This window comes from Pagrus major, chromosome 9, assembly GCF_040436345.1.
Source record: "Pagrus major chromosome 9, Pma_NU_1.0".
NCBI lineage: Eukaryota > Metazoa > Chordata > Actinopteri > Spariformes > Sparidae > Pagrus > Pagrus major.
In genome coordinates this window covers 12,402,993-12,415,650 of record NC_133223.1, presented here as the reverse complement: position 1 = coordinate 12,415,650, position 12,658 = coordinate 12,402,993, and the positions used below count along the sequence as shown (strand labels likewise).

The window sequence follows — 12,658 nt, the reverse complement described above, 5'->3', positions numbered from 1 at the left end:
AGGATTAACCTGTGTGGGAGGCCCCTGGGCAAAAATTTGCTAATGAGCCCCTGTTGTCTTGAAACTTTAGCTTGACACAGGGGCCCCCTCTACAATTGCCAAGAACTGTGGTGAGTAACACATGGTGAACACAGAGCCTTTGGAGCCAGGACATGAGTCCGCTGGGAAATAGTAAGTGGCTATATCTGGGTTTTGTGCACTGTAAATTAAGTAAAGAAAGAAGAAAAAGTCAATAGAAGGAAATGTTTCTCTTACTGTCAACAAATCCCACGGGAAGACCAACACCAGCAATAAATGCGGTATTTGTCTACGTGTCCATGGTCTGATATTCATCTGTTGCACTGGGTGACATTCTTCTTCATTACAGTGAACATGACCACTGTAGTTAATTTGAGTCTTTCCCAAATACACTGCGTCCTGCTGCCATAAATACTCAGTACTACACCAAATGTGTTTTAATCCAGAACTGAAAATAATCCCCAACAAATCCAAAATATACTCCTGTTGAGTTTTGTAAAAAAAAAAAAAAACAGCAAAGCAGGATATATATCTGACTGATAAATGATTCTATCCAATATTGGGAAATTATATTATCAGCTATGGGTATCGTTAGAACTGTAGCAGATAAATAGAGCTGGTAATATGAAGACAAATTGCTTTTTACTGACTTAAATAGCCAAGTATGTTGTCACCGGTCTGGGCGGTGTACAAAAATGTAAAAATATTGGTTATATTATCAGTATCGACCGTGAGAAGCAGGGAATTATTGGTTATCGGCTGAATACAAATCCATATCATACATCCCTGCTAAAAAAATCATTGAGCCTTTTATAAAAATAAAACCATACATATATTTGGGACCTGTTCTTAAATATAAACGTATTCAGTTGGAACAAATGGGTTTATAGGGCTGAGTGCCACAGACGGTGAAGGGAAGTTTAAATATCCTGAGAGGTGGAATAACACAGTTTTAGTTTTGGTCTCTCATGGGATTTATTGATGTTAAGAAAAGTACAGAACAACACCAGACGTGAAGTTCTGCATCTGCTAAAATCTCCTTCTTTTATGTCTGTATGGGGGGAAAAGGGGAAGTTCTGCACATTCATAAAGTCATATATGGCAGCCCTGTAAAGCTCTGCTTCAATACCAACAGCCTGGGGCAAAACTAGCTCATTAAAACATTAGATGTAAAGAAAGGCTACACAACAATTTGGAGTCAATTATTTATACTTTGAAGACATCACTCACGCAGGCTGTAATCTGCCCATTAACCTTCTCCAGCAGCCTTATATTTACTGTAAGTGAGCGGAGTTTAGGAGGGGCTCTAGCCTCCACCACATCCGCGCCCGTACAGTAAACACTGCCGGGGCTCTAATAACCAGCAGCCGCCGCTCCCGGTGGAAGCTGCTGCGCAGAGGAGCGACAAACAGCCTTCAGGCCTGCTGCTCGCTCTCGCTCCGAGGTGTCACAGCTCTCGCTTGTTTTTTTTGTTTTTTTCTTTTTTCTTTTTTCCTCCAGCGTCTGTGCTGCCGCTGTCGCCTCTCTCTTCCTCCCCCTCTCTCTGTGTCTGTGCGTCACAGCTAGGTCATGGCCGGACTCCAACAATGGCTCCGGTTTCTCGAGCCACGCGCGCGCGCGCGAACACGACACGCACACACACACGCAGGCACCAGGAGCACACAAACACAGATCTGACAAATGATAGGGTGGCGAGGCGAGGCGAGCTAATAGTAGGCAGTGCGCCTGCCGACATGCCCGTGGGCCGCGGGTGTTAAATTGTATCCAATTACGGCGCATGCGACGATATGAGGGGGGAATAATAATTCGTCTTGCGTGACAGGGAGATTCGCTTATTTCCAGGGCTCTTTGTGTGCGGGGGGGTGGGGGGGTGCGGTGAGGGGCTCGTCTGCGGGAGAGCCGTGGAGGTGTGTGGAGGTCTGCTTTTCTGGAGGACATGGCGCGCATGTTTCATTAATCAAAATCCAGTTAACCAGATTTGGAGACATGGCAGGGGCCAGCAGGGTCCGACCAATAATTAATATCCATTATTTAAGCAGCCCAGGTCTAAGAGACGTCTTAACGCACGCACACACATAAACGGACACACTTCAGCTGCGTGAGGGATTGCATCAATGCGAAAATGAAATAAACACGCCCAGTCTCAGCTTTGTTATGAAATGTCTCTGCTGCTCATTTATTTGATGGAGTGCACAGTCAAGTAAAACCAGCAACAGTGCCAAAAGAGGGGCAGGGGCACAGTGCAAGTGTGTGTGTGTGTGTGTGTGTGTGTTGTCTGTGTAATACAGTGGTGGGGCTCTGTGAACTGAAAAGTTGCACTCTGGTGTCACTGACGCCCAGAAGAAAAGTTCAACAACTCAAGGGTAAAAAGGGTCAAGTGTCGGTTCATTAGTTCAACTTGTCAGAGAGGCGGCTGACAGCTGGCAGCGCGCACCGACAGTGATGAAACCACCCAGATATGGGAAAAACCGAAGGGGCTGAGGTTGAATATGAAGTGACTCTATTATCCTGCCAATCACACCTCAGCTACGTCCCCTCAGCACCACAGACAATGGCCATGAAATGATGAACCACCAAAGGCTGTTGCTATGCCGTGGGTGTCGAGTGTGTGCCATCTTTTCCAACCTGTTTTGACAGGAACCTTAGAAAGAGTGTGTACACGTGCGTGTGCGTGAGTATGTCTGACTAATACATTGTTGTTTAGTTATTCATAAGGCTCTATATGCTCGACAGTCACGTGAGACCAGCAGGTTTGGACCAGGAGGAGCATTTTCTTCACATTCCAGTCCAAGGCACGTACAAAAATATAGTGTACACTTAAATATATACAGTACATCGATCTGTTATAAATACAAAAACATACATGTGTAGTGTTTTATAAAAAAATACAAAACAGTTTTTCAAAGGAACACTTGTGCGAAAGTCGCAACAACAGCAATACCATATGCAAAGAGAAAAACAAATACTGTCTGAGGAAGGAGATTCACTGCAAGAGACACACATGAGTTGGGACTTACTTGCCCTGCCTAGTCATCTTCACTGTTTCTAAAACCCCCTCCTGTATTTCCACCTTATCCCACCTCCCCTATCAGAAACTAACCGTTCAGTACCCAGATCAATCTCAGCATGGATGTAAAAGCTTTCACATCTGACACACTGGGTGCGTTTTAAAAAGCTTGCTCTTCACCTCGTCCCCTGCAGAGAAGTGAAAAGGTAATTGCTGCGAATGCTAAACTAACACCTTGTTATGATTGTCTTTCAACAGTGCTTTATGTTTTTTATTTTCTCCTTTCATTTTTGCGGTATGCCTAAAAAACGCTGCAGAATGCAGGAAACAACAAGGCAGTGCAGAGAGGGAAATCATTTTAAGACCTTTGGGATGCAGCAGATGCCTTTAACATTAGGAGGATCTTTAGATCTGCTCTTTTCTTGCTCCTCTCTGATGGCAGCATTGCAGGGAGCTGCAGCTCTTCTCACTGTGTGTGTGTGTGTGTGTGTGTGTGTGTCTGTGTGTGTGTCTTTAGGATATTAAATAGTAAAGGATGGGGATTAATAATGGAACCTGACAGCTCATCTCCGGCTTCTATCTGCCTGACTGTCCCCCCAATCTTCCCTTCCATTCCCTCCCTACCTCCTGTTACTCCTCAGTTTCTAATCCGCTGCGTTTCTCCCTGGCTCTGACCCTCCTTTGTTTTCCTTTCCTTCAGCTCGTTTGTCTCTCCCTCTCTTTCCCTCTCTCCAGCTCTCTCTCAGGGCCCTCTGTCTTTCAGGGTCATGTCAGGGGAGTAGAAGAGCACGTTGGTGTCATCGTCGTCGTCATCGCTGAGGTCGGCCAGGTCAGCCTGTGTGTAGCGCACTGCCCCGGGGTGGTACTCTCCGATCCGAGTCCTGTCACACAGCCGCGACTGCAGAGCCAGCTAGAAAACAGACACAAGCGCAGAAATTAAGCCAGCTAAATTAGAAAATCTTTTTCACTCTGTTGTGGCCATCCATTCACACTAAGCTGGGGTTTTACACACTTGAAATCAGTGTCTTTAGCTGATAAATGTGAAAACGCTGGTTTAACTCCCCGTACAGATTTAAATACTAGAGCCGAGACAGACTGCCAATCATTGTGAACAGAACTTCCAAATAACATCCTTCTCAACGCGATTCAAAACTCAAAAATCGCAGCTGGCAACCTCTAGAAGCTGAGAAACGTTTAACTTAATGCTAATGTCCTCCGACACGCGGGAGCAACAACCTGCATACAACCAATCACCAATGCTTGTTTTGATTCCCTTGGGCAAATGAAGCAAAGTTATTTTCATTTTCTACTCCACTCAACTGCATAAAAGTACCAGAATGGTGAAGAGCTGATCGTCATGTTCAATGGCATCCCCACTCAATATAATATAACTCTGAGGAACTACAACAACACATCATTTGAACTTGAACTACTTTGTGGTCCAGTATAGTGGAAAAAGAGCCTAGAAAGTTTAGAGCTGCGACAATTAGTCGTTTTACTGATTAGTCCGTCAAAAGAAAATTAACTGGCAACTATTTTGATAATCGATTAACAATTTCCGTCATTTTATAAACAAAAACTTCAAACATTTGCTGGTTTTAGCTTCTTAAACATGAGGAGTCGCTCCTTATCTTGTTATTTATGATAGTAAGTGAAAACTCTTTGGGTTTTAGTTGAAAACGTCATTTTTCACAATTTTAAAGACTGCAACAATTAATCGTGAAAATAATCATCAGATTAATAAATAATGAAAAAAAAAATATTGTTAGTTGCAGCCCTAGCTAAGTATGTAATTTAAATGCTTGATGCTAAACATGCTCGTGAGCCTGGGGCTCGTAAGAAGCAAGAGAGAGGGCCTGCTACTTTAAGTTCGATAAGGGGCCAGTATATTATATTCCAACATAACTGCTTGTTGGATGGTGGAATGGCTTCAGAGACCCCCTCTCTCCCAACGCCTTTCTGATGTTGAATATTTTAAATCTCAAACATACAGGGACGGTATTGTGCTCAAACTGGATTTATACTGATTTTATCAGATGACTGCGATCATGAAACAGTGATGCAATTGACCTCAGCACGCACTGGGGTGGTTTGCAGCTGAGTGTGAAACGGCTGGGATGAAAGTAGGCACCTTCAAGTCTGAGGCCCCGGTTCTCTGCCGGAAAACAGTGTATTGCTCCCTCTGAGTTGGGAGTGAGTGGCTGTCCCAAGTTAAGTATATTTGGATCTTGTTTGTGAGTGAAGGCAAAATGGAGCTTGAGATGGATACGAGGATTGGTTTGGCGTCAGCAGTAATGCACGAGTTGTGCTGGACCATTGTGGAAAAGAGGAGCTGAGCCGGAAGGCAAAGCTTTCGATTTACAAAAGTTGATCTAAGTTCCAAACCTTACCTCTGGTCACAAGCTTTGGGTAGTGGCCAAAACAATGCAATTGCGGATACGACTGGCCGAAATGAGTTTTCTCCTTAGGGTGGCTGGGCTCAGCCTTTAGGCACTGTTCAGACCACATCAGGGTTTGTGGCAAAAATGCCAGTCCTCCAATTCGTCTACTTGAGGGTATTGTTTTCAGGCTGCAGTTGTGCCGACTAGGTGTGTAACAGTACGGTACTGCGAGCACATCAGTGGGCGAGTGCATAACCGATCCACACTCCAAACCAGTAAGTGGTGGTAATGTACCTAAAAGCTGTTTTCCAGGTAGAAGAAGAAGACACAATAACACAAGACGAAGAAGGAGTCACAGTGACTGACTATACGCTATGGTGAGTTCAAATGAGACACAAGAGGTTAGGATGTGCCGCTTCTTTCAAATGAGCTGTGTGGGAAAATTCGGCAAGAAAGTGTAGGAACAGAGAGCGAGGGTGTGTCGGCGTTGTATCACAGCTGTATGTGAGCGGACCATCAAACATGCTAACGCATACGATGGCATCACCCCGATGTGTCAGTCACTGGAGCGAGGCGAAAACAACAACTTATCCTTGCTGTTTTTAAGCAGACTCTAGATGGTAAAGCAGACAGGGCCAAAGATGTTACCTAAGCAAATGGCATTTACATCACATTTACATTTGTTTTTAACTAGCCTTGAATTAAAACATGACCTTTGCAAAAGTGTGCAGTCACTGTTTACTGCTTAATGCACTACCAAGGAAGGTTAAACAGCTTATATTTTCAATGCTCCCCACCTGTGGAACAAGCCTTCAGAATACCTGATGTCTGCTAAAACTGTCAGCTCATTTAAATCAGAGCGGAAAACATGACTGTTTACCTCGGCTTTCCATTTAGTTAGTTATTTAGTTTTTTATTCAATCTTGAACTATTTATTTGCCTGCTTTTGAAGCATTTTTCCAATTTCTGTGCTTGTGTAAAGCACTTTAAATAGTCTGAATGGTGCTTTATAAATAAAGCTGCCTTGCCTGCAGGCTTTACCAGCTATCACAGGTGGAACTAGATGGACACTAGGTGGAACACACTGTAATATACAGTACTATCAGTTGTAAATAAATAAAAAAATAAAGTTAGCCCTATTCATTTGAAATTTTTGTTGCATTTTTCCCCATTGAACCAAACTCATACCGAACTATGACCATAAAATCGAGGTACGTCCTGAACGTGATTTCTGCTCAGCATTAAACCCCTGGTGTGGACCGCAGTCTGGAGAAAGGCAATCCGACATCACGTTGCGATGGCAATCACATAAGCTGACGGGCAACATGAGTAACCAAGACCATAATGGAGCTTCACTTATGCTTCACGTGTATTAAATCAATTTGGATCAGTGCACCAGTTTAAAACACACCTCAATGATAGGCCTTGCTTCCTGATTATTTATTGAACATCTGTGGATGCAGACAATCACTGTAGGACCGGGATGCTAAATTATGAAACCTACTATGGCAAACGCATGAGCCACTGATCAGAGGCAGAATAATACAGGTCATTTGTGGGCTCACTAGTGGCATGACTAAATGCGAGCAGCTTCTCCTTTGTTTCGTTGAGGGATTGGCAAACTGCTTTTAGGTGAGTTACTACCACCTCAGGGATTGTCAAAGTACCATTCATGGAATGACACTCCCACACACCGCTCATGACTAATGGCTAATCGTCACACCCTCCATTCTGTCTGAAGGTGGCCTTAAAGATAGTGTGAGGAGCTCAAACATCCAGAGGGAGCTCGAGATAGAGCCGCGACTCCTGTGCGTCCAAAGGAGTCAGCTGAGGACACGTTCATACGTTACGATCACACATAAGCAAACTTAACAGTCGCCTCCCATTCACTCCCGCTGTATGTAGCGAAGGGTCTGCATTCCAAGGTGAAGCAATTTTGCATCTTTTAGTTTAACAATGAACATTGATCAGCGAAGTCACAGTTACAACCAATATTAAAGACCTGTGTGTGGTTGACCCCTTAAACGGATCACAAGCCAGAGAACTGAGGTCCATGTGCCTCACATCCTGCACAGCCCACATTCATAGATGTCAGGCGATGGACATTTGCCTGCACTTGTGTATGTGTGACCGTGTCATAACTCCCTGGAGGAACGCATCGGGATCCCCCTCACCCGACTGCAACCACGAACTGACCCCGGATGAGCAGAAGAAAATGACTGGTGGATGAAAACCGTAGCGCGAAAAACTAAATAGTGAATTAGTACTACTAGAGCAGGAGCAATATATGGGTTGGCCGATGTCGGTCTATCTCTGATGGATCGGTTTATGTTGTCTGATATGCACAGATATGATTCTTTTTTTGGAGACTATAATGCAGAAAAAGATGCTTGGGGTAATCTATAATTATTAAATTCCCAGAGAAGTTTACCTTTTCAGTGCACCGATGACATTTTAACAATAACATTTCTTGTTGAACTGTACAATATACTGCCTCCATTACAAAGTTGGTTTGTCACAAGTGTTTGATTACCACATTTGAGGAATCACTGCCAGACGACTGAATCAATCAATATCGGAGCCCCAAAAATCAAGTACTGGTCGATCCCTAATTTCTATTGTTTCAAAACACCAAATAGGTGATCACACAGAGCAAGAGGGAGAAGAATTTTTGAAACCCACTCCCTAATACATGATGCCTCTGATAAGCATCTATGATGTTTACTGGACAAAATAGGACAACAAAGAAGAGATGTATACAAAAATGACCGTTCAAAATTAGTGTGGACGTAGTGTAAGACTGCAGCGATGCTGAAGCATAAGGGGACAGGGAGCAGCTTTCTCTCTCTTTCTCTTACACTCGCGCACACACAGAAGAAGTAGTAAGAGGTGAGCTCATTGCAGAGCCACAGGCGGTTCAGCTGTATGGCTAGAATGCAGATCAATATCATGGAAAGAAAGAGTGGACGAGGGAGAGAGGGAGCGAGAGGGAGAGTACACAGGTGGGAGGGAGATGCTACACAAAGGAGAGCGGCAGAAATAATGTAAGAAAGATAAATTCCAGAGATGCTGTAACAAGGTAGAGGCAACAGAGGAGGCAAGGGAACAGACACACATGCAGTGCAGAGAGGCAGAGATAGAGACAGGCAGAGAGAGGGAGGAGGAGAAGAGTCAAAGACTGCCGTGGAGAGAGGGGAAAACACTACGGAGGACTAGATAAAGCTACAGATACGAGGCAGAGAGACGGATGTAATTAGACAACACGGTTATGTAAAATCCTCGTATACGCGCATCGCTTTAAGCGCAGGGGGAAAAAAAAAACGAGGTGGGAATCTTTGGTCTGATTTTTGGTGTCACGATTCAATTCTGAATTCAATAAATAGTAAAGGGGCACTATATTTAGGCTCTCACTCCTGTGCCAAAACATTCACTCATGTTTGTAGTCTGCTGAAGTGCAGCATGAAACATAACTGGCAGTTAAACTAACTTGTCTTAAAGAAGGTCACTGCTTGACAGAGCAGAAACAGCAGAGAAAAGTGTGTGGGAGTATAGATCTGTTTTTTTGTATTATTTGGAAAGACAATTGCAATAATTTTGAAACATGTTGCAGTCATCTGTCTGAGTAAGAATAATGAAATTTTACAGACCACCACTACGGGCTTTAATGTTTATGTTCTTTTCGCGAGGGCTGCACAGTTAATCGAATTATTATCACAATCTCTATATCTGTAAAAAATAAGCATGACGTGATTTAGTGAGCTGGACATGTTCCTGAATCAACATCCCACATTGCGTTCCTGGACCAACAGCACAATGAACTAATCACAGCCCTCTGACATCATGCTGCTCCCTATTTTACTTTTTGTTTTGTTTTCTTCCCTCTCCTAAAGTGTGTTATATATGTTCTTGTGCATGTAAAAGGTCTTGAAAGTTAAAAAGCCTAAAGTCTGCACCAACTGAAGCTCCCGTCTCCCACAGAAAACACTGGTCCTGAAACGCCTCGTCAGTAGTCCTGCCTTTAATTCTGTGACTTCTTGACATCACACTACGCCCCCATGTCACACATTTGCATAATTTATGCCCAGCAGCTAGTTTGATACGTAACAATTCATTCAGTGAAGCTGCTCTGTTGTTGTTAGCAGTGCGGGCTCAGGCCTGTGCAAGCTGACTAATCAGAAGAGATTGGATATTCAGGAGGGGGAGCCTTAATGACTTAAAGACATGCAGTCAAGGATTTTGTTCGGTTGTATGAAATCCAATTTGGGAAACTTAAATTGGAAGAAGCACAAAAGTCGCAAATGAGCAGCGCACTGATGATGTCAGAGAGTCGTCATCGCAATGTTGATCCAGGAACATGTCCTACTTGGCTAAATCAAGTCAATCAAATCAAATGTACATGTCAGCAGTGATTCAGACATGTGAAATAGTCTACGAGTGCAGGTCATGTGAAATTAAATAGACTGTATCAATTAATCCCTGCAAGCTGGACCAGTGAACTGAACTGACATCCTAGCCCCACTCTGGAGGTACGGTGAGGAGGGACCTCTTTCATTGTACATGTGGCACATGAACATTGAATCAAGACATACGTGAGAAAGTCTGAGCCAGTCCCTTTAAATGCATGTAAACGCACTGCAAACAAACAGCAAGAGCGAAAGAAAGGAAGAAATTGAGAAAGCCAGCGAGTGATCTAGAGGAGGTAGGAGGGGTGGGGGGTTAGGGGTGAGGGGGATGTCTGGTACGAAAGTGTAGATTTGTTGCGTTGAGGGTGGAACATTTTGACGCTGTTACAACCCCCCTTCTCTCCCTTACCCCTCCTCTCCACCGCCAATCTCACACCTGATGTGTGGGGGCTGCTGGGAGTCGCATGCCAAGATGAATAACAACCGGCTGTTAGTCACGATAGAGCATGAACACACACGCCGCCTGTCTCACTCTCTCTCTCTCTCGCTCTCTGTCGTCTCCCGTCTCACCTTCTCTCTCTTCGTTCTCTCTGGCACGCACACAAACAGCATTTTCTCTGTGATTTACGAACACACTGAGATTCCATTTCACCCCTCTGTCTCTCTGTGTGTGTCTCTCTCCCGACTCACCACAGTGAAACATTGACATTTGGGTTGAAGGTCATACCACACATTCCACTCTTCCACATAGCGCTCATGACCCGTTATCAGCGTGGTTGGTGGTACTGGGTGGGTGACGATATGCGGGTGTTCATGTGTGTGTGTGTGTGTGTGTACGCGCAAACTGAGGCCACAGAGAATTTCTTTCTTCGTGGTTCAATATGAGCTCTGATTCATATCCGCAGGTACTGTCAATGTTGGCAGATTGAGACAAATCTGTGGAGAACCGTATTGATTGTGGTGTTTATTGAAATGCAACCGATGAGGTTTGCAGCTCAAATTTACAAACATCATCCCCACTGGTAATTGGGCTTCATTACATTTCCCTAAAAGCTCGATTTGTGAAAGCATGAAAAAATAAAATCTGTGATTTGTTATTTTACTCTATATTAATAAGAGGATTTTGTGACCAAACCCAACAAGTATTTCCTCTATAGGTGATGCAACAGCACCTTTTACAGATGGTACCAGTGGATTTGTGAGGTTAAGTAGCCTAATTACAAATTCTTAAGTGATTTTTTCTTACCAGAAAGAAGGCTAAAACATTTACGTCTTTTAGTTTCAGTTAACTAAAATCTCTAAGAAGTATAACGGTTGCTTTAATTAAGCATTCTTACATGGTGATTATGAAACAAAGATGCAATAGAAATATTTGAAGGGCTACAACAGTTATTTTCAGTGCCCATCACAATTTCTAAAAACACAACTTAACATATTCAAATGGCTTTACTGACGGTCTAAAAGCCAAATGTGTATGTCTGTCTTACAAGACTCTCCTTGGCACAAAACTGACAATTGTATTGTATTGCTGAGAGCTTCACAAGGTTGTTAATCGATCTCAATGACTCAACAACTACTCTACCTGCATTTAATTTCTGCATATTGATGCACCACCTCTTTACTATATAACCGTGTTGTCTAGCGGCTGTTATTGGACAACTAATTCATTTTGAATAGGAAAATGTAGCTTTACCATCTCTGTTAATTATCAGCTCAGAAACCTGTTGATGTTGATATCTCAATTTTTTTTAGATGGTTCTTTCAGATTAAGTGAATGTATGAAACAAAGTTATGTATACAATGAACCCAGTGAGGAATGATCCACCGAGGACACATTGGACATCATTTTGTCAGATTTCTTGATTTTGTAAGATTTAAAAAAAAAAATTCATCACTGAGTACTGTAGTTAAGCCTCCCAAGGAACCAATCTTCCCGATTATCTGCATATTCTCTTGAGTCCTTAATTGACGACATAATTACAGTGTAGACGGACATAATTTATAGAGTCTTATAGAGCCTTAAATAACGAATGTTCAATTTAAGTACTACAGTAGATCTACAAAACAGCTTTGACAAACATAATTTAGAAAATTGCGGAAAGGGAACCTTCAACTAAAAATGGATTTAGTATATTGTAGTGAGCTGAGGGTGTCCTTGTAAAAAAAACACTCTTTCCAAGTGCCAGCCTTTCTCACATGCAGGTAGACATATTTTCTTTAACATTTCAATAATCCAAGGACTAGCAAAACTGCTTAAGAATAATTCTGGGACAGGCTTCCGCTACCTGTGACCCTGCAGGAGTAAGGTACACTTACTTAACTGTACTTTTATTCTGAAAAGTGTAGCAATCACTGAAAAATGAAACCGATGCAAAAGTGCCTTGAACTTGATTCTTTCTGGTGGCCACCTGGGGGCGACTCCATCATTTTCCCAAAATAATTCTGATTGTAATTGAGCTTCTGAGAAAATTACCCTACTTCTCGCTTCATTATTTACCTCAGTATACAGTTTCCTGTCGAAATTACCAATGAATGGGATCTTGATTTACAAAATGAAGTCTGAATCGATAGTTTTAAGTCTTCCTCAATACAGCGCGATGTTCATTTTGTAAATCAAGATATATATTATATATTCATATTAAAATAGACAATAAAACAGGTTATACCTTAGGGTGGCTATCTTTTGATTGACAAGTTGCTGCCACGGTAACCTGTCAATCATAAAAGAGGCGTAGAAATGCCTATCATTGCCATTTAAGTAGCTGTTCATTTTTTCTGGCAAGTACATTTTGTTTTAAGTCTGTTTTTGGCCAGCCAAAATTAGCAATTAATATCAAAGATAATGTGAA

General features: G+C 42.8%; 1 protein-coding gene across 1 annotated transcript in view; it reads right to left on the bottom strand.

The window, feature by feature from the left end:
- Window positions 1-2,166: 2,166 nt before the first annotated feature.
- Window positions 2,167-12,658, bottom strand: part of LOC141002329 (cyclic AMP receptor-like protein A) — a 51,781-nt gene continuing 41,289 nt past the window's right edge. The window contains exon 13 of the mRNA XM_073473625.1: window positions 2,167-3,935. Within this exon, the coding sequence (XP_073329726.1) occupies window positions 3,768-3,935 (168 nt within the window). The 3' untranslated portion in view covers window positions 2,167-3,767. The remainder of the gene's footprint in view (window positions 3,936-12,658) is intronic.